Raw genomic sequence first — 21,802 nt, forward strand, 5'->3', positions numbered from 1 at the left:
TGAGAATATGTCATAGTTTTTGTGTGCTATTTGATTTTTGATGATAATGTCGGATTTTTTTAGCCACGTTTCAGTGATAGCGATGAAATTTGGTTTAATGTCATACAATAGGTCTGTAATTATTGGGAATTTCTTAGTTATGGATTGGGCATTTAATAGAATGAACGTTAAGGTTAGTATTTTATTTATACTCTGTTTGGTTGAACTCTTAGTTTTCTTTACTTCGATGAGATTATGTCGGATAGTATTTTTTTTGTGATCATGTGATTTGTAACTTTCTTTATGTGTTTGTAAAAATTTGTGTTTGTAGCTGTACTTACCTTTGTTGGTGCATGTTTCTATGGGATGTGTGTACGATCCATTTTCTTTGTTCAGTAGTTCCATCATTTTTTGATTTTGGTATGTGTTTCGATGTTCTGTATCCATTGGTTTTATTTTAGGCGTACGAAGGGGCGTACAAAGGGGCATGCCCCTTTGCCGCGCCCCTTCGCTGCGCGGCGCCGGCGCGTGTCGCCTCAGGTCCCGGGCCCACTTTTAAAACCCTCCTGGGGAGCTTCCTGTCGTCAGCGTCAGCAGGGGGGGAGGGGCCTTGATGCTCCTTCCGGGTTCGGCAGCAGCGTCTGTGGGGAGAGAGAGAACCTGGAAGAAAGGAAACAGAAAAAAAGAGGACCAGTTTTTTTATTTTTTGGGCAGCGATTTCACAGCGAGTTTAGTTAGCCTCTGGGTCTTCAGCGAGGCAGCAGGCAGTCACGCATCGCCGCGGGTCCCGGGCCCACTTTTAAATCCCTCCTGGGGAGCTTCTGGTCGTCAGCGTCAGCAGGGGGGAGGGGCCTTGATGCTCCTTCCGGGTTCGGCGGCAGCATCTGTGGGGAGAGAGAGAACCTGGAAGAAAGGAAACAGAAAAAAAGAGAACCAGTTTTTTTATTTTTTGGGCAGCGATTTCACAGCGAGTTTAGTTAGCCTCCGGGTCTTCAGCGAGGCAGCAGGCAGTGCACATAGGCGCCATTGCTCTCCGCTGCGTGGCGACCGCCGTTGAGAAATCATTAAAGAGCAAAATGCGGTGCCCTGCGTATTCTGTCACCTGGTGTTTTCGATTCTCGCGCATCAGCTGCACCTTGTGCAGCCAATTGAGGATACGCGTCATGACAGGCCGTGGTCTATTATCCACGTCCCGAGGAGGGCCTATCCGATGAGCTCGCTCGCTCGCAGCGTAATTGGCCTACTAAAGAAGTCAGACCCAAATGAGTGGGGAGCCAGTCATCTATAAGATGATACAACTCTGAGTCTTTTACAGTTTCTGGAATATTATTCCTTCGATTTCTGTTCTCCTGATCATCTATCTGGGTCAGGAGTACGGCCTGCTGCTCCATAAGTAGTTGAACCTGTTGTTCTGCAGTTATCAGCCTGTCATCCTGATCACTGATCCTTTGCTGCACGCCGTCCATCCGTTTGGCCTGCCCTTCCAGAGTCCCTTTTATATCACCCATCATAGTCTGCAGTCTAATGAGCCTCTCATCCGGTGCTCCTGAAACCCGGGACGAGATTTGCAGTAAGACATCCTCCGACACTGAGGTGAGTTGCTTCGCACCCTCTGCATTGGTAGCCATTTTGGCTGTGGGAATTCCTCGCTCGATGCAAGCCCGGGAACTCCGATGGCGCATTCCAGGTGTTCCCCACGCTTGGCTGTGCCAAAACGCAACGATCTATCAGCGATAGAAGGGCTGATCTTCTTACAGCTGTACACAGTGAAATCTGCAGTTGATTCAGCTTAGGATAAGAAAAGTGAAGATATGGAGAAGTGACAAAGCATGGTATGCAGTCGGCAGGCGAGAGACACTGGTGGATCGGAGCAGTGGCTTACAGCGACACGTATTAGAATCAGCAAGGGTGACAGCTGGTAGAAAAATTGCAAGAGAAAAGATGAAGGGGCTGTGCTCACTATTCTGCCATCAAGCTAAGAGGCTGTATCTTCAAAAATATTCTCCAACCCAGCTAACCCCTCCAAAGCTGAGAATTCTTCGGCAGCCAACCAAGACCCAGAGATCCAAGATGTGAACGCGATTAGATAGCCGTCATCTTAGCCATGTGGCTTTTAGTGGAATCTAGCTCTGCTTTCTGGGTCCCTCGCCACCGCAGCCCCGATCTTCTGCTGCCCCAACGCTCCCAGAGCAGTCTGGCTGCCTCTCAGATCTTTTCATTTTACACAAGCAATCAACCCCAGAATCGCCGGCACAGCCAATAATTTATTTCTTACATTTTCGTCGGGCAGCCGCCATTTTGGGCACATGAAGTGGGGATCCGATGCGCAAGGTGCTTGCTATCCGCTCCCGCGGCACCCGGCGTTCCACGCTTTGGAATCGATGGGAGGGATGTGTGAGCAACCCCTCCTTAAAAGCCCGGACAAAATCGCCGCCGTTTCAGCCTCTTTTGGGGGGGGGGGGGGAGAGAAACAGAAGGGAGCCGTGGCGCTCACACTGCCGACTCCCTTGCAGATGACATCATCACCGGAAGTTCCCGCATCCTGATTTAAATTGCAATATCTTCACAAAAATATATTTCACTTGAAATACCACCAGAATATGCTAGATTGAAACAAGGAAATAGTAGTATAAGAGTACACAGTGAATACTATTACCAGAGTTTCAGAAAGACCAGAAAGTGGTAATGATATCTCTGGTAAAAGTCTAAATTATAATGTTATCCTTTTTTTAAATTTTAAAACCAAATTATCCCTGTTTAAGAGGTCTTTTTTTTGTTTTGTTTTGTTTTTGTTTTAACCCAGCAGTATCTTTCTAATCCTTTCTCCTTCCAGTTCAGTTGAAACCAAGCTGGGATCTGGCACCTTGACCCTTTATTTACAACTGGCTGAGGATTTTTCTTCTCCTATTCTGTGAAGGTGTTTTGTGTCCTCCACCACAAAATCCCTTCTCTAGTAATTGCAATGACAGTTTTCGGCCAGGGTCCATGCACCAGGGCTCTTTCTGAAACACTGCAATCATGGGCCGTGAATCTGACCGCTAAGTATCATCCTGAAGCAATTACCTAGGGACTATGAACGCTGTGTCTGCAACATCCCCAGCCCAAGTCAAGCTGAGAAGAGAAAGATCTGGATTGGGAATTGAATTTGGGTACCTTCCATATGGCAGTACATAGCAATTGCCACTTGAGCTACTGGGTTGACACCTAAGAAGGGTTTAATAAAATGTGTAATCTCCAGTGCTGTCAATCAAAGGGCATAGGAGCTCACTGACATATGGCTGTTTAACTCTATGTGTTGCAGCAGTAATGGTTTTTTATTTTCTTGCGAGTTACAGGAAAGTGACACTTCGCTGCCCAGTTTACTTGTTCTGTGTGGTGACCATGGCATGTCTGAGGCAGGTGGTCATGGAGGTTCTTCCTATGAAGAAATACACACACCATTGGTTTTTGTCAGCTCGGTGTTTGACAGAAAAGAAGGTAAGGTATTTTCAGAGGACTTTAAAAATATTTATAATTGTTTTCACATTGTATATGTATAAAATTAACATGTAACATGTCCAGATAAGTGGATTATGTCCTTCTGCCAGCAGATGGAGATAGAGAAAAAAAGCTGACCACTCTCCTTATAAAGGTCTGGTGCTGCTTTCATTTCTTCAGTATTTTCTCTGTCTCCAGAAGATGTGCACACTCATGGAATGGTGCTGCAGCTATGAGTGGACCTTGCCTGGGAATGCTTTAGGCCCAGGTTTGCGGTTGTTAAAAGAGGGGCTTCCCCTCTATCTAATTACAGAATGAATACCAGCTTCAAACAATAATAAAGAAAGAGGTTTATTGATAAAGGTAATTAATAGAGGAAGGTGGACAATTCCTCTATGGAGCAGAAAAAGATACAGAGAAGGCAATACAAGCAAAGGTGTACAAAGTCTGTTCAGAATCTGCTCAGTGTTCTTAACGTGTGCTTCAGCTTATAAAGGTTTTTGCATCTGCTACTATCAGACATCTGCATAATCCACACTCATTACCTTTAATAGCCAATCAATATATATTTTAACATGTGTACAGCAGCTTGCTCTTACTTATAGGCCACAGGCCTCTTCTTATCAGTTAGAATAACAAACTTAGTTCCATCCTTCCAGGAATGATGTCATCCGTGCTGGATGATTCTCTGGTAAGTTCAGTGATCATAGTGCTTCACAGTGCTATAACTACATGTGTGCAGGATATATGCAGTTCACTATTCTACACGGTTGAGTTCTCTGGGTGAAGGTCCTGGTGGGACTGATTCTCCTTTCCCCATTAGGAACCAACAGTTGGCATCTGAGTTACATAAGAACATAAGAAATTGCCATGCTGGGTCAGACCAAGGGTCCATCAAGCCCAGCATCCTGTTTCCAACAGAGGCCAAACCAGGCCACAAGAACCTGGCAATTACCCAAACACTAAGAAGATCCCATGCCACTGATGCAATTAATAGCAGTGGCTATTCCCTAAGTAAATTTGATTAATAGCCGTTAATGGACTTCTCCTCCAAGAGCTTATCCAAACCTTTTTTGAACCCAGCTACACTAACTGCACTAACCACATTCTCTGGCAACAAATTCCAGAGCTTTATTGTGCGTTGAATGAAAAAGAATTTTCTCCGATTAGTCTTAAATGTGCTACTTGCTAACTTCATGGAATGCCCCCTAGTCCTTCTATTATTCGAAAGTGTAAATAACCGATTCACATCTACCCGTTCAAGACCTCTCATGATCTTAAAGACCTCTATCATATCCCCCCTCAGCCGTCTCTTCTCCAAGCTGAACAGCTCTAACCTCTTCAGCCTTTCCTCATAGGGGAGCTGTTCCATCCCCTTTATCATTTTGGTTGCCCTTCTCTGTACCTTCTCCATTGCAACTATATCTTTTTTGAGATGCGGCGACCAGAATTGTACACAGTATTCCAGGTGCGGTCTCACCATGGAGCGATATAGAAGCATTATGACATTTTCCATTTTATTAACCATTCCCTTCCTAATAATTCCTAACATTCTGTTTGCTTTTTTGACTGCTGCAGCACACTGAGCCGACGATTTTAAAGTATTATCCACTATGATGCCTAGATCTTTTTCCTGGGTGGTAGCTCCTAATATGGAACCTAACATTGTGTAACTACAGCAAGGGTTATTTTTCCCTATATGCAACACCTTGCACTTGTCCACTTTAAATTTCAGCTGCCATTTGGATGCCCAATCTTCCAGTCTTGCAAGGTCCTCCTGTAATATATCACAATCCGCTTGTAATTTAACTACTCTGAATAATTTTGTATCATCCACAAATTTGATAACCTCACTCATCGTATTCCTTTCCAGATCATTTATATATATATATATATTGAAAAGCACTGGTCCAAGTACAGATCCCTGAGGCACTCCACTGTTTACCCTTTTCCACTGAGAAAATTGACCATTTAATCCTACTCTGTTTCCTGTCTTTTAACCAGTTTGTAATCCACGAAAGGACATTGCCTCCTATCCCATGACTTTTTAGTTTTCTTCGAAGCCTCTCATGAGGGACTTTGTCAAACGCCTTCTGAAAATCCATCTACCGGTTCATCTTTATCCACATGTTTATTAACCCCTTCAAAATAATGAAGCAGATTTGTTAGGCAAGACTTCCCTTGGGTAAATCCATGTTGACTGTGTTCCATTAAACCATGTCTTTCTACGATTTTATTTATTTATTTATTTTATTTGTGGTTTTTATATACCGGACTTCGTAGGATAACATCAGTTCGGTTTACATTATAACTTTAAAATCAGCAAAACAGAGGCTTTACATAGAACTTATAGGAAAACAGTGAATGAAATAAAATAAAATAAACTATACAATGAACGAGGCTTAAATAGAGAGACTTAAATAGAGGTTGTTGGATAACTGAGATGGTATTTAGAGAAATGATTGGGGGATGGAGTGGGGGGAAAGAAAGAAAGGGAGTAGAGGGGGATGAAGATGGACGGAAAGTAGAGAGGGGAGAGGGGTTGTATATTGCATATAGGGAGGGGAATGAAGAGTTGAAAGGGTTGCATGGGGGGGAAAGGAGGAGTTGCATAGATTGCAAGGAACTATTTACAATTGATACATTGGGGAGGAAATAGCATATATGTTTATAAAACTATATACAAAGTGTACATTATTGAAGATATGTAAGTCAAGGCATGAAGTTGAAAATCCAAGATGGTAGAAACTAAGAGAGGGAGTTATCTTATGAGGGATCGTAAAGTTAGAACTGAGGGATCTGTAAGGGGTAGGGACGCGGGAGAGGAGGGGTGGTGAGGGTAGAAGCATTGTGTGGCAGGGAGAGAGTTTTGATCTTGAGAATAGTTTCCAGTATTTTTCCCGGCACTGAAGTCAGGCTCACTGGTCTATGGTTACCCGGATCGCCCCTGGAGCCTTTTTTAAATATTTGGGGTTACATTGGCCACCCTCCAGTCTTCAAGTACAATGGATGATTTTAATGATAGGTTACAAATTTTAACTAATAGATCAGAAATTTCATTTTTGAGTTCCTTCAGTACCCTAGGATGCATACCATCCGGTCCAGGTGATTTTCTACTCTTTAGTTTGTCAATCTGGCCTACTACATCTTCCAGGTTCACAGTGATTTCGTTCAGTTCATCTGACTCATCACTCCTGAAAACCATCTCCGGAACTGGTATCTCCCCAACATCCTCATTAGTAAACACAGAAGCAAAGAATTCAGTCTTTCTGCAATGGCCTTATCTTCCCTAAGAGTCCCTTTAAACCCCTCTGTCATCTTATGGGCCAACCGACTCCCTTACAGGTTTCTTGCTTCGGAGATATTTTAAAAAGTTTTTATTATGAGTTTTTCCCTCTATGGCGAACTTCAATTCAAATGCTCTCTTCGCCTGTCTTATCAATGTTTTACACTTAACCTGACAGTGCTTATGTTTTATCCTATTTTCTTCAGATGGATCCTTCTTCCAATTTTTAAAAAATGTTTCTTTGGCTAAAATAGCCTCTCTCACCTCACCTTTTAACCATGATGGTAATTGTTCCTGCAAGAACTGTATGGTCTCCAGGGACTTAGATCTCTTGGTGGATCTTGAAGCAGGGGCAACAGTCTTTGGGCTCATTTCCCTGGTAGAGCTGGAGCCTTAAAAGAAGGTGGTCTTGCAGCACAGCCTCTTCCCTGAAATGCCTCCTAGTTTCCTATGATGCTGTGCCGGATTTGGACTCATTCATGGGGTTGAAAGTGATCATACTCTCCTCTCCTTCCCACTGGTTTCTGGTTTCTCCATGGGGAATTAAAAAACAAAAGAGAGGTGTGAGGCAGTATAGGTATGTCACGGTGTCTCAGAATGCCGGCCGGGGTATTCTAACTGGCTTGCAAGCAGACAGGTAACAAGCAGGAAAGTACAATCCACGGAATGTCAGCATGTTGCCAAAAGCAAAACTGGATGGGTTTCCCAGTTCAATCTCTGGCACAGGGAACATGGTCTGGTCAGTGCATCCATTTTGACAGGATTAGTAGCCATTTTCTCACAGGCAAGCAGGATGGTAGTCCTCACATATGGGGTGACATCACAGGATGGAGCCCTGTACGGAAAACATTTCTGTCAAAGTTTCTACAAAGCTTTGACTGACACTGGCACACACTGCGCATGCTCAGCCTGCAATTATCCCTGTGAACCACAGGTGTCTCCCTCAGTCTTCTTTTTTCTGCTCTGCAGTAAGCATAGCAGTTAGGAGCTCTGTGAGAAATTCTAACACTTTTTCCGCACGGAAACACTTAAACTTTTAAGGTCAAACAATTTTTATTAGTTTCGCATAATGTACACTGCACAGGGGACAACGGGGTTCTGAGTTATCCCCTGCCAAACAAGATGGAAATAACAAGTGAAAATAACATAAGTCAACAACTTCCTCTCCCCCCCACCCTCTCCCCAAGGAGTCATAAAGTCTTAAGTCCAGTGCGCCTCCACCGGCAGCAGAGCAATGGAGCATTAAGTCTAAAGATATAAGAATTCACAGGAACTCTTTCACTCATTAATGATTAAACTTCGTACCCAATGAGGAAGGCTCTGCAAGTATAGATCCCAAGTATCCAAAAATTTCTTCTTTTGCCTCGGTGAGAGTTTCACCAAAGACGCTTCCATCTGCATCATGTGATGTAGACTATTACGCTATGCCCAATAAGAGGGACTCGTAGTTTCTCTCCAAGAGGTAAGTATAATCTTTTTCGCCACTAGGCAGGCTTTCTGAATAAATAATCGGGATCCCAAAACTCTCACCCGCAATGGCGAAATGCAACCAAAAAGTAACCAATAATAGGAATGAGGGATATGCAACTCTAATACAAATTCTAAGTAATTAACCACTTTACGCCAAAAAGATTGTATCCATGGGCACGCCCAAAAGGCATGGGACAAAGTCCCCAAGGGAAAGCCACATCTCAGGCAATGGGGTGCAGATGCTATTCTGGAATTAAAGGCATCTTGAGCGGAGATATACACTCGACGAAGAAATTTATACTGCATTTCGTGGTAATACATATTGACTGAGAGTTGAGAGATACGCCGAAAACGGGCATTAATAATATCAGGTGTCAACAGAAAAACTCCATCACGATTCCACCTCTCCACCAAGATAGCACTGGTGTCTAGGAATGTCAATTACTTAAGCAAATGATAATGAACTGCAAGAGATGGAGTATTTACCTGTTCCAATAATAGATTTGCCGCTATCGCTTGCAAAGCCGATGCTTGTCGGGATGTCTGTGGTATGGAAGTAATATAATGTCGGAGTTGTAAATATGAGAACACCTCCGTGGCCGGAATGTTATACATGGTCTGTAATTCGGAAAGTGTTAGTAGTTGACCCTCTGGATTAAACACATGTCCCACGTGTGTGATACCCATTTTACCCCATCTTTGAAAAGAACTAGTTTGTGAACCCGGGGTAAAATGTGGATTGCCTTGAATCGGCATAAGAAAGGCACAAAAACGGTAGATTTTTAATAATCGCATTAATTTAGTCCAGGTTCGGCGGAGAGGTGTAATAAGAACACTTAAGCGGTGTACTGCAGGGATCGGTGTTGGGACCGGTCCTTTTCAATATCTTTGTGAGCGACATTGCGGAAGGGATAGAAGGTAAGGTATGTCTTTTTGCGGATGACACTAAGATCTGCAACAGAGTGGACACGCCGGAAGGAGTGGAGAGAATGAGACGGGATTTAAGGAAGCTGGAAGAGTGGTCGAAGATATGGCAGCTGAGATTCAATGCCAAGAAGTGCAGAGTCATGCATATGGGGAGTGGAAATCCGAATGAACTGTATTCGATGGGGGGAGAAAGGCTGATGTGCACGGAGCAGGAGAGAGACCTTGGGGTGATGGTGTCTAATGATCTGAAGTTGGCGAAACAATGTGACAAGGCGATAGCTAAAGCCAGAAGAATGCTGGGCTGCATAGAGAGAGGAATATCGAGCAAGAAAAGGGAAGTGATTATCCCCTTGTACAGGTCCTGGGTGAGACCTCACCTGGAGTATTGTGTTCAGTTCTGGAGACCGTATCTCCAACGAGACAGAGACAAGATGGAGGCGGTCCAGAGAAGGGCGACCAAAAAGGTGGAAGGTCTTCATCAAATGACTTATGAGGAGAGATTGAAGAATCTAAATATGTACACCCTGGAGGAAAGGAGGAGCAGAGGTGATATGATACAGACTTTCAGATACTTGAAAGGTTTTAATGATCCAAAGACAACGACAAATCTTTTCCGTAGGAAAAAAATCAGCAGAACCAGGGGTCACGATTTGAATAATTGAAGCTCCAGGGAGGAAGATTCAGAACCAATGTCAGGAAGTATTTCTTCACGTAGAGGGTGGTAGATGCCTGGAATGCCCTTCCAGAGGAAGTAGTGAAGACCAGAACTGTGAAGGACTTCAAAGGGGCGTGGGATAAACACTGTGGATCCATAAAGTCAAGAGGCCGTCAATGAAGAGTGGGTGGCTCGCCAGAATGACGGCTACTGCCTGGAGATAATACCCTTATTCAATAAACATACACATGGTTACTGTGACTCCAACATCGCTCTAAGCTTCAACAGCAAGAGGAAATGTGGAAAAAAGGATTTTCACTCACAAAGCGGGGAGTAGCTGGCTTGTTACGGTGGTTACTACCCCAAACCAAATAAGCCTGATACTTCACTTTCAATGCATATCCAGCATAGCTCTCTGCTTCAACGGCAGGGGAGAAGAAAAACTAATACTTCACGCATATCCAGCATTGTTCTCTGCTTCAACGGCAGGAGAGAAGAAAAACTGATACTTCACGCATATCCAGCATAGCTCTCTGCTTCAACGGCAGGGGAGAAGAAAAACTGATACTTCACGCATATCCAGCATAGCTCTCTGCTTCTACGGCAGGGGAGAAGAAAAACTAATTCTTCACGCATGTCCAGCATAGCTCTCTGCTTCAGCGGCAGGGAAGAAGAAAAACAACCAATAAGGGCTGAATAACATAGTCTGGGTAAACAAATAAGCATGGGTGTAGCTTGCTTATTGCGGCGGTTACTACCCCTAACTAATCAAGCTTGATATTTCACTTGGATGCAGCTCCATCACTGCTCTCTACATTAATGGTGGGGGTGGAAGGGAAATAGAACCAAAGAGCTAAGAGAAACATATGAGAAAAAAAAATGTGTGAAGCTTGCTGGGCAGACTGGATGGGCCGTTTGGTCTTCTTCTGCCATCATTTCTATGTTTCTATGTAAAAATGAATTTAACTGAGGAGAAGCCGCTTGCAGGACATAATTAAGAGCATAAGGATTGGTAAATGCTTTATCCACAGTCAAGTTCTGGAAATTGGAGGAATCTAAAATCCAGTCCCTAATTAACCGAAGATTACATGCCAAATTATAAAGAGCGATATCCAGAACCCCCAAACCTCCCCTCCCCCAGGGCATACGCATCCAGGCCAAGGGGATCCTGGCCTTCCCATTACGCCAGAAAAAGCGCCACTGGCACTTGTCTAACTGTACTATGTCCACCCGACGTAAGACGAGAGGGAGATTTTGAAGAAGGTAGAGCCATTTGGGCAGAATCACCATCTTAAACAGCTGAACCCTATCCCACAAGGCGAGGGGAAAGGCAGTCCATGCCTGTAGACGATCGCGGGTCTTAAGTAAAAGAGGATAAACATTAAGTGCATAAAGTCTAGTTAGGTCCCTTGAAAGAACAATACCCAAATAGGTGAAGGAATCTACTGCCTACTGTAAAGGGAAATCCTCTCCCCACTCCTGTTGGAGCTCTATCGGACATGCTAAAGCCTTAGATTTCCCCATGTTTAAGCGGAGACCAGAGAAGGCTCCAAAGGTCCAAATTAGCCGTAAAAGAGATCGTAAGGAGGAAACCGGATTGGTAAGAAAAACCAGGATATCATCTGCGAATGCGGTATACTTAAAGAGAGTTGAATGAAAACGGACACCCCGCACTTCCTTAGTGAGTTGTATAAAGTAAAGGCTCTAGATGAAGGATGAAGAGTAACGGGGATAACGGACATCCTTGTCGTGTACCTCGGGAGATGGAGAAGACTTCAGAATGGGCTCCGTTGGCGACGATCAGCGCTTCTGGATTGGAATATAAAAGACGGATCGCATTTACAAATAAACCCTCGAAGCCCTATCAAACGCTTTCTCTGCATCAAAACTAATGGCCAAGAACGGGGCTTCCAATTGTTGACACATTGTCATGGCCGCTAATATTTTCCGAATGTTGGTAAGAGCATGGCGTTTCCGGATAATACCCACTTGATCCACTCCAACCAAATGCGGAAGAACCTCTGCTAGCCTGTCTGCCAGTATCTTAGCCATTATCTTGTGATCAAAATTTAGGAGAGAAATAGGTCAATAAGAGTCTGGTGATGATGGGTCTTTCCCCGGTTTTAGAATGAGAGTAATGTACGCTCGGTTTGAGTGTTCTGGAAAGGAGCCCGATTCCAGCATTGCAGAGAATGCCTGCACCAATGGGTTTTCTGCCTGAGCCAATAAGCATTTGTAAAATTCTGCTCCATATCCATTGGGACCCGGGGCTTTGAATCGTTTAGCGTGGCCGACAGAGTTCTTCTGCCATGATCGGCCTATTCAAGTAGTCCTGTTGTTCAATTGTAAGGTGCGGAAGGTGGAATGTTTAATTGTTTAATTTTAATATATCCCAAAAAAAAGTTTATATATATTTTTTTATTTATTGATGAAATAAAAAAGTTAGCTCCCACTGTAGCGTTCACAAAAATGCCCAACATGGACCATGTTTCGGCCGTCACAGCCTTCATCAGGTGACACCTCATATGTTTATAAAATCCAGACACCTTCTGAAACTATTCCCTCATCCTACAAATAAATGACAGTAGTTATAAAACATATATAACATATATATATGTACCTACTATTTACCAGTGATCCTCCTGTTCGTTGTTAGAAAATTAGTCAAACTGCTGAACAAAACAAATCTCCTTTATTCCAAAATTAAACAGGGCTAAGCTTAACACTGTGTCAAGAAATACACAGGCAATTGGGGACACAATAGTTACCAAAGCATATTTAACATCCGGTACTTATCCAATTACCATTCATTTCTGTTGGCTTCACCTCTCTTTAGCAGAGACTTAACTTTTGAATGCTAATAAGCTCTACCTTACTCTAACCCATGGGGGTAGGAAATGGAGCCCAGGTTCTTACCATGTGGAGGCAGTAGCTTATGTTCTTGGGCTGGCTGGGAGGTCCCTCTCCACAAGTCTCCAGCACAGAGGTAGAGAGGACAATCACAGCTACCGAAGCGCCAGACTGTTCAACACTCAAGTCTCTTAGGCCTTGTCTCCATAAGTCACCTCGTCCCAGGATGCAAGGAGCAAAGGAGGGGGAAAGCAAAAGCACTCAGGTCACTGTTTCCTCTTTAGATGGATCTTGATCTACTGACCCTGAGAAGTAGCAGATGTATTCCATGCATTAAGAAAGCTGAAAGGAAGGGCAAACGATTTGACAGCATGGATAAAATGTGAGGTGAAAGAGGCTATTTTATCCAAAACATCATCATTCAAAAATTTGGAATAAGGATCCAGCAGAAGAAAATAGGATAAAGCGTAAGCTTTGGCAAGTTACATGTAAGACATTAATTTTATTTATTTATTTATTTATTTATTTAACATTTTTTATATACTGCAGTTCTAGTAACAATGTTACTAATCACTTCGGTTTACAAGTAACTTTGGGATGACATAACATATGAGTGTCTTACAGATAACAGGAAGTAAGAACTGGGATCTGATTAGGATAAATATAAATATAAATAACATTGAACAGGATGTGATATAGCATTTTGAACGATGAATCTAACATAACTAATAATAATAATTAATTAATAATAATTAATAAGACAGGCTAAGAGAAAATTTGAAAATAAGTTGGCCATAGAGGCAAAAACTCTTAATAAAAACTTAAAAAATATATTCGAAGCAGAAAGCCTGCAAGGGAGTTTACTCCTGGGGGAATTCTTCGCACAAAAACTTAAAATTCTGTAAACTTTATATTGGTCAAAATAACACAATTTATATGACTGTCTTTAAGTAATTACATTTTAAATTAATACAGAAAAAAGTTATTACTTAAAGATGCGGAATTTTAAATATTTTGAGCAGAATTTCCCTAGAAATTCACTGTAAGAGTGTCCCTTCCACTCGCTCTCCCTACTCCCCTGGCCACTTTGCCCTCTCAGGCCCCAACTCTTCCACCTGCCAGTATCACATTGCCCTCTCTAGGCTCAACCCCTTCCACTCTATTGCCAGTCCCAGAGTTTGACCCTGTTCTCAGTACCACCCCTCACACAGGCTCCCTCTGTCCCTCCCTCTTTCACACACATGCTCCCTCTCTCTAGTACACAAACACACACCTGATACAGGCTCTCTAACTCTCTTGCACACACACAGATCCCCTCATACAGGGCCCTCTCTCTTGCATACACACCCACACAAGCTCCCTCACACAGGCTACCTATGTCTCACTCTTATGCACCCCTTCACACAGGCTCTGTCTCACACATACACAATCCCTTCACATAGGCTAGCACCCTCACGTACACACGATCCCTTTTTCCATACACATGAGCTCCCAATCTCTCACACACATACACACTCCTTCACAATCTCCTCATATAGGCTCCCTCTCTCTGGCACCCACACTCAAGCATCCCTCTCCCCTCATCTCCCATGCTCTCTCTTACACCCTCCTGCTAACCCCCCTGCTCTCTCACCCTTCCCTCTCTCATACCACTCTCCCACCCTCCCCTTCCCTCTCTCACACCCCCTCTCCACTCACACCCCTCTCCCTCTCCTCTCTTGCACACACACACACATTGTCTCTCACCGGGGCATTTATCTTCGCTGCGAGCGGAGCACACTCCGTTCACAGCACACGGGAGCCTTCATCTTTGCTGCGAGTGGAGCGCGTCCCATGGCACAGCGGGCCTTCGTCTTCGCGTGCTCTGTTCGCGGCATGCCGGAGTTTCCTCTGCTATTTTCTGCACAGAATTTGGGAATTCTGCGCAAATTCTGCGCTCTGCAGTAGCGCAGAATTCCCCCAGGACTACGAGTTGGTTGGACAGTTAGATGACTGAGGGGTTAAAGGGGCACTTAGGAAAGATAAAGCCATAGCGGAAAGATTAAACAGATTCTTTGCTTTGGTGTTTACTGAAGAGGATGTTGGGGAGATACCTCTTCTGGAGACTGTTTTCAAGGGTGATATTTCAGATGAACTGAAACAAATCACGGTGAACCTGGAAGATGTGGTAGGCTTGATTGACAAATTGTAGTAAATCACCTGGACTAGATGGTATACAATCCAGAGTTCTGAAAGAACCAAAAAATAAAATTTCAGACCTATTTCAATTAATTTGTAACCTATCATTAAAATCATCCTTTGTACCTAAAGATTGAAAGATGGCCAACGTAACTCTAATATTTAAAAAGGGCTCCAGGGGTGATCCAGGATGTGGTGTATGGATTTTCAGAAGGGGTTTGACAAAGTCCTGCATGAGAAGCTTCTAAGAAAACTAAAAAGTCATATGATAGGAGGCAATGTCCTTTTGTGGATTGCAAGCTGGTTAAAAGACAGGAAACAAAGTAAGATTAAACGGTCTGTTTTCAGCATGGAAAAAAGTAAACAGTGGAATGCCTCAGGGATCTGTACTTGGACTGGTGCTTTTTAATATATTTATAAAGGATCTGGAAAGAGGTATGACGAGTGAGGTGATCAGATTTGCAGATGACTCAAAATTATGCAGAGTAGTTAAATCACAAGTGGATTGTGATAAATTACAGGAGGATATTGTGAGACTAGAAGACCGGACTTCCAAATCGCAGATGAAATTTAACATGGACAAGTGCAAAGTGATGCATATAGGGAAAAATAACCCTTGCTGTATTTACACATTGTTAGGTTTTATCTTAGGAGTTACCATCTAGGAACGAGATCTAGGTGTTATAGTGGATAATACATTGAAATCGTCAGCTTAGTGTGCTGTAGCAATCAAAAAAGCAAACAGAATGTTAGGAATTATTAGGAAGGGAATGGCAAATGAACGATGGATGTCATAATGCCTCTGTATCGCTCCATGGTGAGACCACATCTTGAATACTGTGTGTAGCTCTGGTCATCGCCTCTCAAAAAAGATATAATTGCACTGGAGAGTGTGCAGAGAAGGGCGACCACAATAAGGGACATGGAATGGCTGCCCTATGAAGAAAGGCTAAGGAAGTTAGGGCTGTTTGGTTTGGAGAAGAGATGACTGAGGGTGGATATATGATAGAGGTCTACAAAATCATGAAAGGACTTGAACAAGTTAATGTAAATTGGTTATTTGCTCTCTCGGGCCGATACAGTTAACCCACATTTGGACACGCGTTTTTGACGCGCTAGCTTTACCCCTTATTCAGTAAATGGCGCCGAAAATGCGCGTCCAATCCCCCCGAAACTATTAGCGCCCGCAACATGCAAATGCATGTTGATGGCCCTATTAGTTATGCCTGCGCGATTCAGAAAGTAAAATGTGCAGCCAAGCCGCACATTTTACTTTCAGAAATTAGCGCCTACCCAAAGGTAGGCATTAATTTCTCTCGCCCACTCTCCCGTGATTTTTATTGTATCGGCCTATCAGAAAATAGAAAGACTAGGGAACACTCCATGAAGTTATCAAATAGCTCATTTAAAACAAATGGAAGAAAATTCTTTTTCACTCAGTGCATAATGAAGCTCTGGAATTCATTGCCAGAGGATATAGTTACGACAGTTAGTGTAACTGGGTTTAAAAAAGGTTTGGATAAGTTCCTAGAGGAAAAATCCATAAACTGCTATTAATTAATAAGCAATATCAGCTTGAGATTTATTTAATGTTTGGGTATTTGCCAGGTACTTGTGACTTGGATTGGCCACTGTTAGAAATAAGGTACTGGGCTTCATGGATCCTTGGTCTGACCCAGTATGGCATTTTTATGTTCTTATGCTCTTATGTTATTTTTCAAGGGCTCCCCTATGCATAATTCAGCAGCTCATATAGAGTCAGGTGAATGCATAATTAAGGCTTTAATTAGCAGACCTTCCCATGCTTTATCAGACCTGTGTCTCATTAGTTCTGATGAATGAGAGTTCACATTTGACAGAGCTCTGCTAAACTATGATCCTGGATGGACACTAGGAGCCATAAAAAGAGGCTTCAATATTGGATGTCCGATTACCACATCGGAGCATCTGTGCTGATGTTTCTTTTGCCCCATTTTGGTGACAGCTTGGCTAGCACAACTCATAAATCCATCAGCTTGGTTATTTACACAGCACTGCAGAGCTTTGTTTGGGCTGCTGATGTCAGAACAGGCAATGTCTATTTTCTCTGCATTTAACTGTGCATAGCCCGAATAGGCCAATGTCTATTTTTACTGTCGTCAGAGGGTCTATCTTAGTTGCTTGTCCTTGTTAGCAAGAATTGGGATGTTTCCTACACTTCCAATGTGAGAAGAGAACCTTGGACTCCAGAAATGTGAGACATGTCTTGGTAAAAATTTTGTATCCAGATATGAAATGGGTATTGTTCTAGCACGTGTTTTGCTAATGGACTCTAACCCATATGAGAATATTCCTATGCATTGGGATTCAGATAATATCATTTGCATCCCACCAATCCTGTCTCTATAGGAGGTGGTAACATTCAATCAAGATCAGTGTTGGAGCCTATGGAACTGAATATTCAATGAAGTTTGACTCCGAGAAAAGGGACTCTGAGTTACCCAGATGACGGATTTTATCTAAACGGACATTACCCAAAAGTGCCTTTGGTTAGGGCTTTTGCCTGTGGCTTTTACACCTCAGATTCCCCAAAGCTCTGCCAAGAGAGCTTTAACAGAACTTTGATTGCTACAGTGAACCTGCTAGTTACTGTATTTTTCGCTCCATAAAACGCACTTCCCCCCCTCCCCCCAAACGTGGGGGGAAAATGTCTGTGCATTTTATGGAACGAATATAAAAATATACTAAAAATCTAACAAACCCCCCACCCTCCTGACCCCCCCAAGACCTGCCAAATTAATTTACTACAACCCCCCACCCTCCTGACCCTCCCAAGACCTGCCAAAAAGTCCCTGGTGATCCAGCGGGTGTCCAGGAGCGGTCCGGGAGCGATCTCCTGCACTTGGGCCGTCGGCTGCCAGTAATGAAAATGGCGCCGACGGCCCTTTGCCCTTACTATGTCACTGGGGCCCACCAATGGCACCGGGAGCCCCTGTGACATAGTAAGGGCAAAGGGCTTTCGGCGCCATTTTGATTACAGGCAGCCGACGGCCCAAGTGCAGGAGATTGCTCCCAGACCCTTGCTGGACCACCAGGGACTTTTGGCAGGTCTTGGGGTGGGTCAGGAGGGTGGGGGGTTGTTAATTTAAAGTGTTGGGATGGGTTTTTTTTTTTGGGGGGGGGGGGTTCCCACGGAAAGAGAAAGATAAAAGTTTGCTGATTTGGGGAGTGGACTGAAATGGCCCTCCCCAGACCCAAAAACAAAATAGGAACAAAAAAAAAGTTATGCATTCCCCTAATTTGCTCCATAAGACGCACAGATGCCCGGGGACAGAGCCGGTTTAGCACAAAGTTGTTGTTTTATTTTTAAATTTTCCCTCTCTGAATCAGAGGTGCATCTTATGGTCAGGTGCGTCTTATGGAGCGAAAAATATGGTGAGTTTCATACCCAATACCTGCTCTGAGTAGTAGGAGTTTTGCCAAGATCTCTTGAAAGACTTTTGGCCAGTTAGTAAATCTTATCCTTTTTCTGCCCTTATATCTGTGAGACTTTTTGGGTTTTACCTGTCATCCACCTTAAGGGGCTTTGCTCTATTACCCCTTGGTGTTAAGACAGCATTCTGTTACAGGAATGACCCTGGACATCTGCAGTACCTTGTAAAGTGAGAAAACTGGCTTAATTACCTTCAGCTTAATTAGTTTAGCATTGTGTAATTCTTAAGTGCAAAGTTAAGCTTAGATAACACTCACGTTCCGATTAGCTTTTACTACACTGCCTTGTGCTGTGAAACTGAAACTGTAACAAACTTTCTCACAGGACAAGCAGGATGGTAGTCGTCACATATGGGTGACGTCAGTGACCGGAGCCCTGTTACGGAAAACATTTCTGTCAAAGTTTCTATAAAGCTTTGACTGACACTGGCACACTGAGTGCACTGAGCATGCTGAGCCTGCAATTTATCCCTGTGACCACAGGTATCTCCCCTCAGTCTTCTTTTTTTCCGCTCTGCAGTAAGCATAGCAGTTAGGAGCTCTGTGAGAAATTCTCACAATTTTTCCACACGGAAACACTTAAACTTTTACTTCACGAACACTTTTTCCCTGCACAGGTCTCCCTTCGCATACATTTAATCGACGCTCGGTGAGTACTATGCCCTGTTTTTCGGTCTGTTTCTGTCACCTCACTACGGTTTCCCCAGCCTACCAACCGAATTGCAGCCTTCCCTCGCCCTGTTTTCACAGTTAGCCCCACATAGCCTGCGAGTGTCCTACTGTGACCCTCTGCCTGGTTATTAGCGCTAGTGGGATAGGGGCTTCCATGGTTAGCGTTGCCGCCAGGGCCTCTGTCGAATTCATACTTCGGTAGCTTCGTGCAGTCGATGCCCCCATCGCTACCGTTGATACCCCCATCCAGGCCGTCCTGCCTTTTTCGATGCCATCGATCCCCGCATTGATTCTTTCAGTGCCATCAATGTTTTCATCCATGGCGCTGATTTTTCCATCGATGTCATCGATGCCCGGTGAATGCCATCGATGCACACCTTGGTGTCGTCTGTGCCAGCGATGCCTGGGTCAATGCCATCGTCGATGCCCATCTCGGTGCCATCGATTCGGTCGGCACCCATCTCCATCCCGTTGATGCCGTCGACGCCCACGTCATATCCATTGGTGTCCTCGTTCCTATCAATGTGGCCATCGATTCCGTCGATGCCAGTATCAATTTCCCAATGCCATCGATGTCTGTTCGATTCTCGATGCCACATCGTTTCCATCGATACCTACGCCGATGCCATCGGTGCCTCCATCATTGTTATCGTTGCTCTGTCCGGGCCATCGACGTTTTTTCATCTATATTTTTGACGATACCCTCGAGGCCTCTTCTATGCCGCCATCGATACCGTCAATACTGACATAGCACCTACACGCAATGCCCTCGCCTAAACACAGTGCTCCATGCTTTGGTTTCTTAACTAAAGCCCCGTATCAGCCTACGAAACTACATAGTGCCAGGAGCAGTGCAGGTATGCTGACAGTCCGTTATCATTCGCCATCCAAGACAGCGAGGGCATCCACCTCGGTGCTGTGGAAAGACCGGGCCGAGCACCGTGGCACTCATTGTCACCGGCGCTATCCTACTTGGTGCTGGAGAATGCCTGGGCTGAGCAACATCGCTACTGCCACTGCCACTGTTCCACACAGTGCTGGCAGTCCTCGGTGCTCCAGAATGACCGGACCGAGTTCTGAGGAATTCTGCACTGGCGTTACAATACGTCGAGCCTCTGCAAAGAGGGCCAGGTTCATGAGTCATAATGGCTCCCCTGTACCCGAGGCGTTCCCTACCGACACCGGTGCGGGGTTCTGACGCTCCACAAATTACTGTGGGTAGCACCAGACACGCTCAGCCTGTCTCCTCTGTATCTGCGCTACCATACCAGGTTACAGAGTTGAGTCGGACATTTACGTCCTTAAGGCTGTCCCTCGATGCCTCCTGAAATCCACGGAGCCATCGATCTTCACCGGCTCATCGGTAAGTAATCTAATCCCGCTTCAGCGACAATCCCATTGAGACCTGTTCTCTAAATCGGGCCATATGGTTCGAAAGATTCTAGGTCGTCTTGTCTTCCAAGAACCGTATTAGTGTCACATATCGCTATTGCCAGCTATGTCGGATACAGTACCAAGAGAACCTCTCTACCAATCATTTGGGATTGCATCAGGACATCCTCCCGTTGTCAGCAACGGGACTCTGTCCTGATTAATACTCTGGCTTCTGGTTCCTAATTAAGGTCCGAAATCCCAGATGTATTCGCTGATCTGCTAAACACAAGATCCAACAAACACTGCCTCAATTGCAAATCCACCTCGAGGCCTGGCGACAGGTCTCGACGTTTTCTTGTACAGCACACAGAAATGCGGGTAAGACTTTTACCGCTCACGCTCCCGTGGGAGATTACATGATATCCAGATTATATCAGCCCTGCCAGTTGGACACCTCCTGGTCTCTCAACTTGCTGGATATCAGAGCGGTCACCCCACTTGGTACCAAGGTTCGGGGTACAGTCCCTCCGGACGCTACAGAGCGCGGGGGGGGGGGGGGGGGAGTTTTAATCTCACTATTCTTTCTTTCAACAGAAAGTAGTTACTCTCCGCCCATCCTGGGCTTCAGAAATACCAACTTTCTTCAGAAGGGACAGGTAAAATGGTGTCTCTCGTCACCATACTTCCATACTGCAGTAAGTAGGTTGCCTCTCTCCTCTAATCTTTCTATGTGCTTCATGGTGAGTCAACAATATTACAGTCCCAAGCTCTGCCAGTTGCTCCAGCTTCGGCAACTTGGGTAGTTCATTAAATTACTGCTGTTTCTCTACGGAGTAAAACATCATTCACGCTTTTCCTTGCATGGACAGCTGCATAACAACAGTCAATCCAAGCAAGGAGCTCTATCTTCTTCACGACTCACTATAAATCTACTACCTGGGATTGCTGTTAACTATCATAAATCCCATATAGAACACTTCTGGACACCACAGTCACAACGAACTTCCTGTCCAACAACCGCGCAGACATTCTGACAAATTCCTATATGTCTCTGTGCGCATACAACGTAACCTCAGCTCCTCAATTCTTTCATTGCTGGACTACGGGATTTTTTCACCTTGCACTTTACTCATAGGTCCAGATTTGCTATGAGTAAGATTCAGTGAAATTTCAATTATCAGTGGATCTAAGCTGTTCAACCACTTTTGTCCCTGATCCATATTGCAGATCTAAAACCAAAACCTAGGCTGGTCCTGCTCATGCTTGCATTTGCTCAGGGTGGCAGAGTTCGAACTAACATCTTCTCAACCTAATATGCGTCTATTCCGCTCCATGCAGAGTTTCACATCAACTTCCAGGAGCTTCGAGCCATGAGTTATGCCTTTATGCCTTACAATACTGCCTCTGCAACAAACCTTTATGCATACAGACAGCATAGTGAGAATGTGGTATTTCCAACACAC

General features: G+C 44.3%; 1 protein-coding gene across 4 annotated transcripts in view; it reads left to right on the forward strand.

The window, feature by feature from the left end:
- PIGG (phosphatidylinositol glycan anchor biosynthesis class G) overlaps positions 1–21,802 on the forward strand; it is a 504,708-nt gene that overhangs the window by 96,723 nt on the left and 386,183 nt on the right. For all 4 annotated transcript variants that reach the window (XM_029601816.1, XM_029601823.1, XM_029601838.1 and 1 more), the window contains exon 5: positions 3,315–3,456. In XM_029601816.1, coding sequence (XP_029457676.1) covers positions 3,315–3,456 — 142 coding nt within the window. The remainder of the gene's footprint in view (positions 1–3,314; positions 3,457–21,802) is intronic.

This window comes from Rhinatrema bivittatum, chromosome 1, assembly GCF_901001135.1.
Source record: "Rhinatrema bivittatum chromosome 1, aRhiBiv1.1, whole genome shotgun sequence".
Taxonomy (NCBI): Eukaryota; Metazoa; Chordata; class Amphibia; order Gymnophiona; family Rhinatrematidae; genus Rhinatrema; species Rhinatrema bivittatum.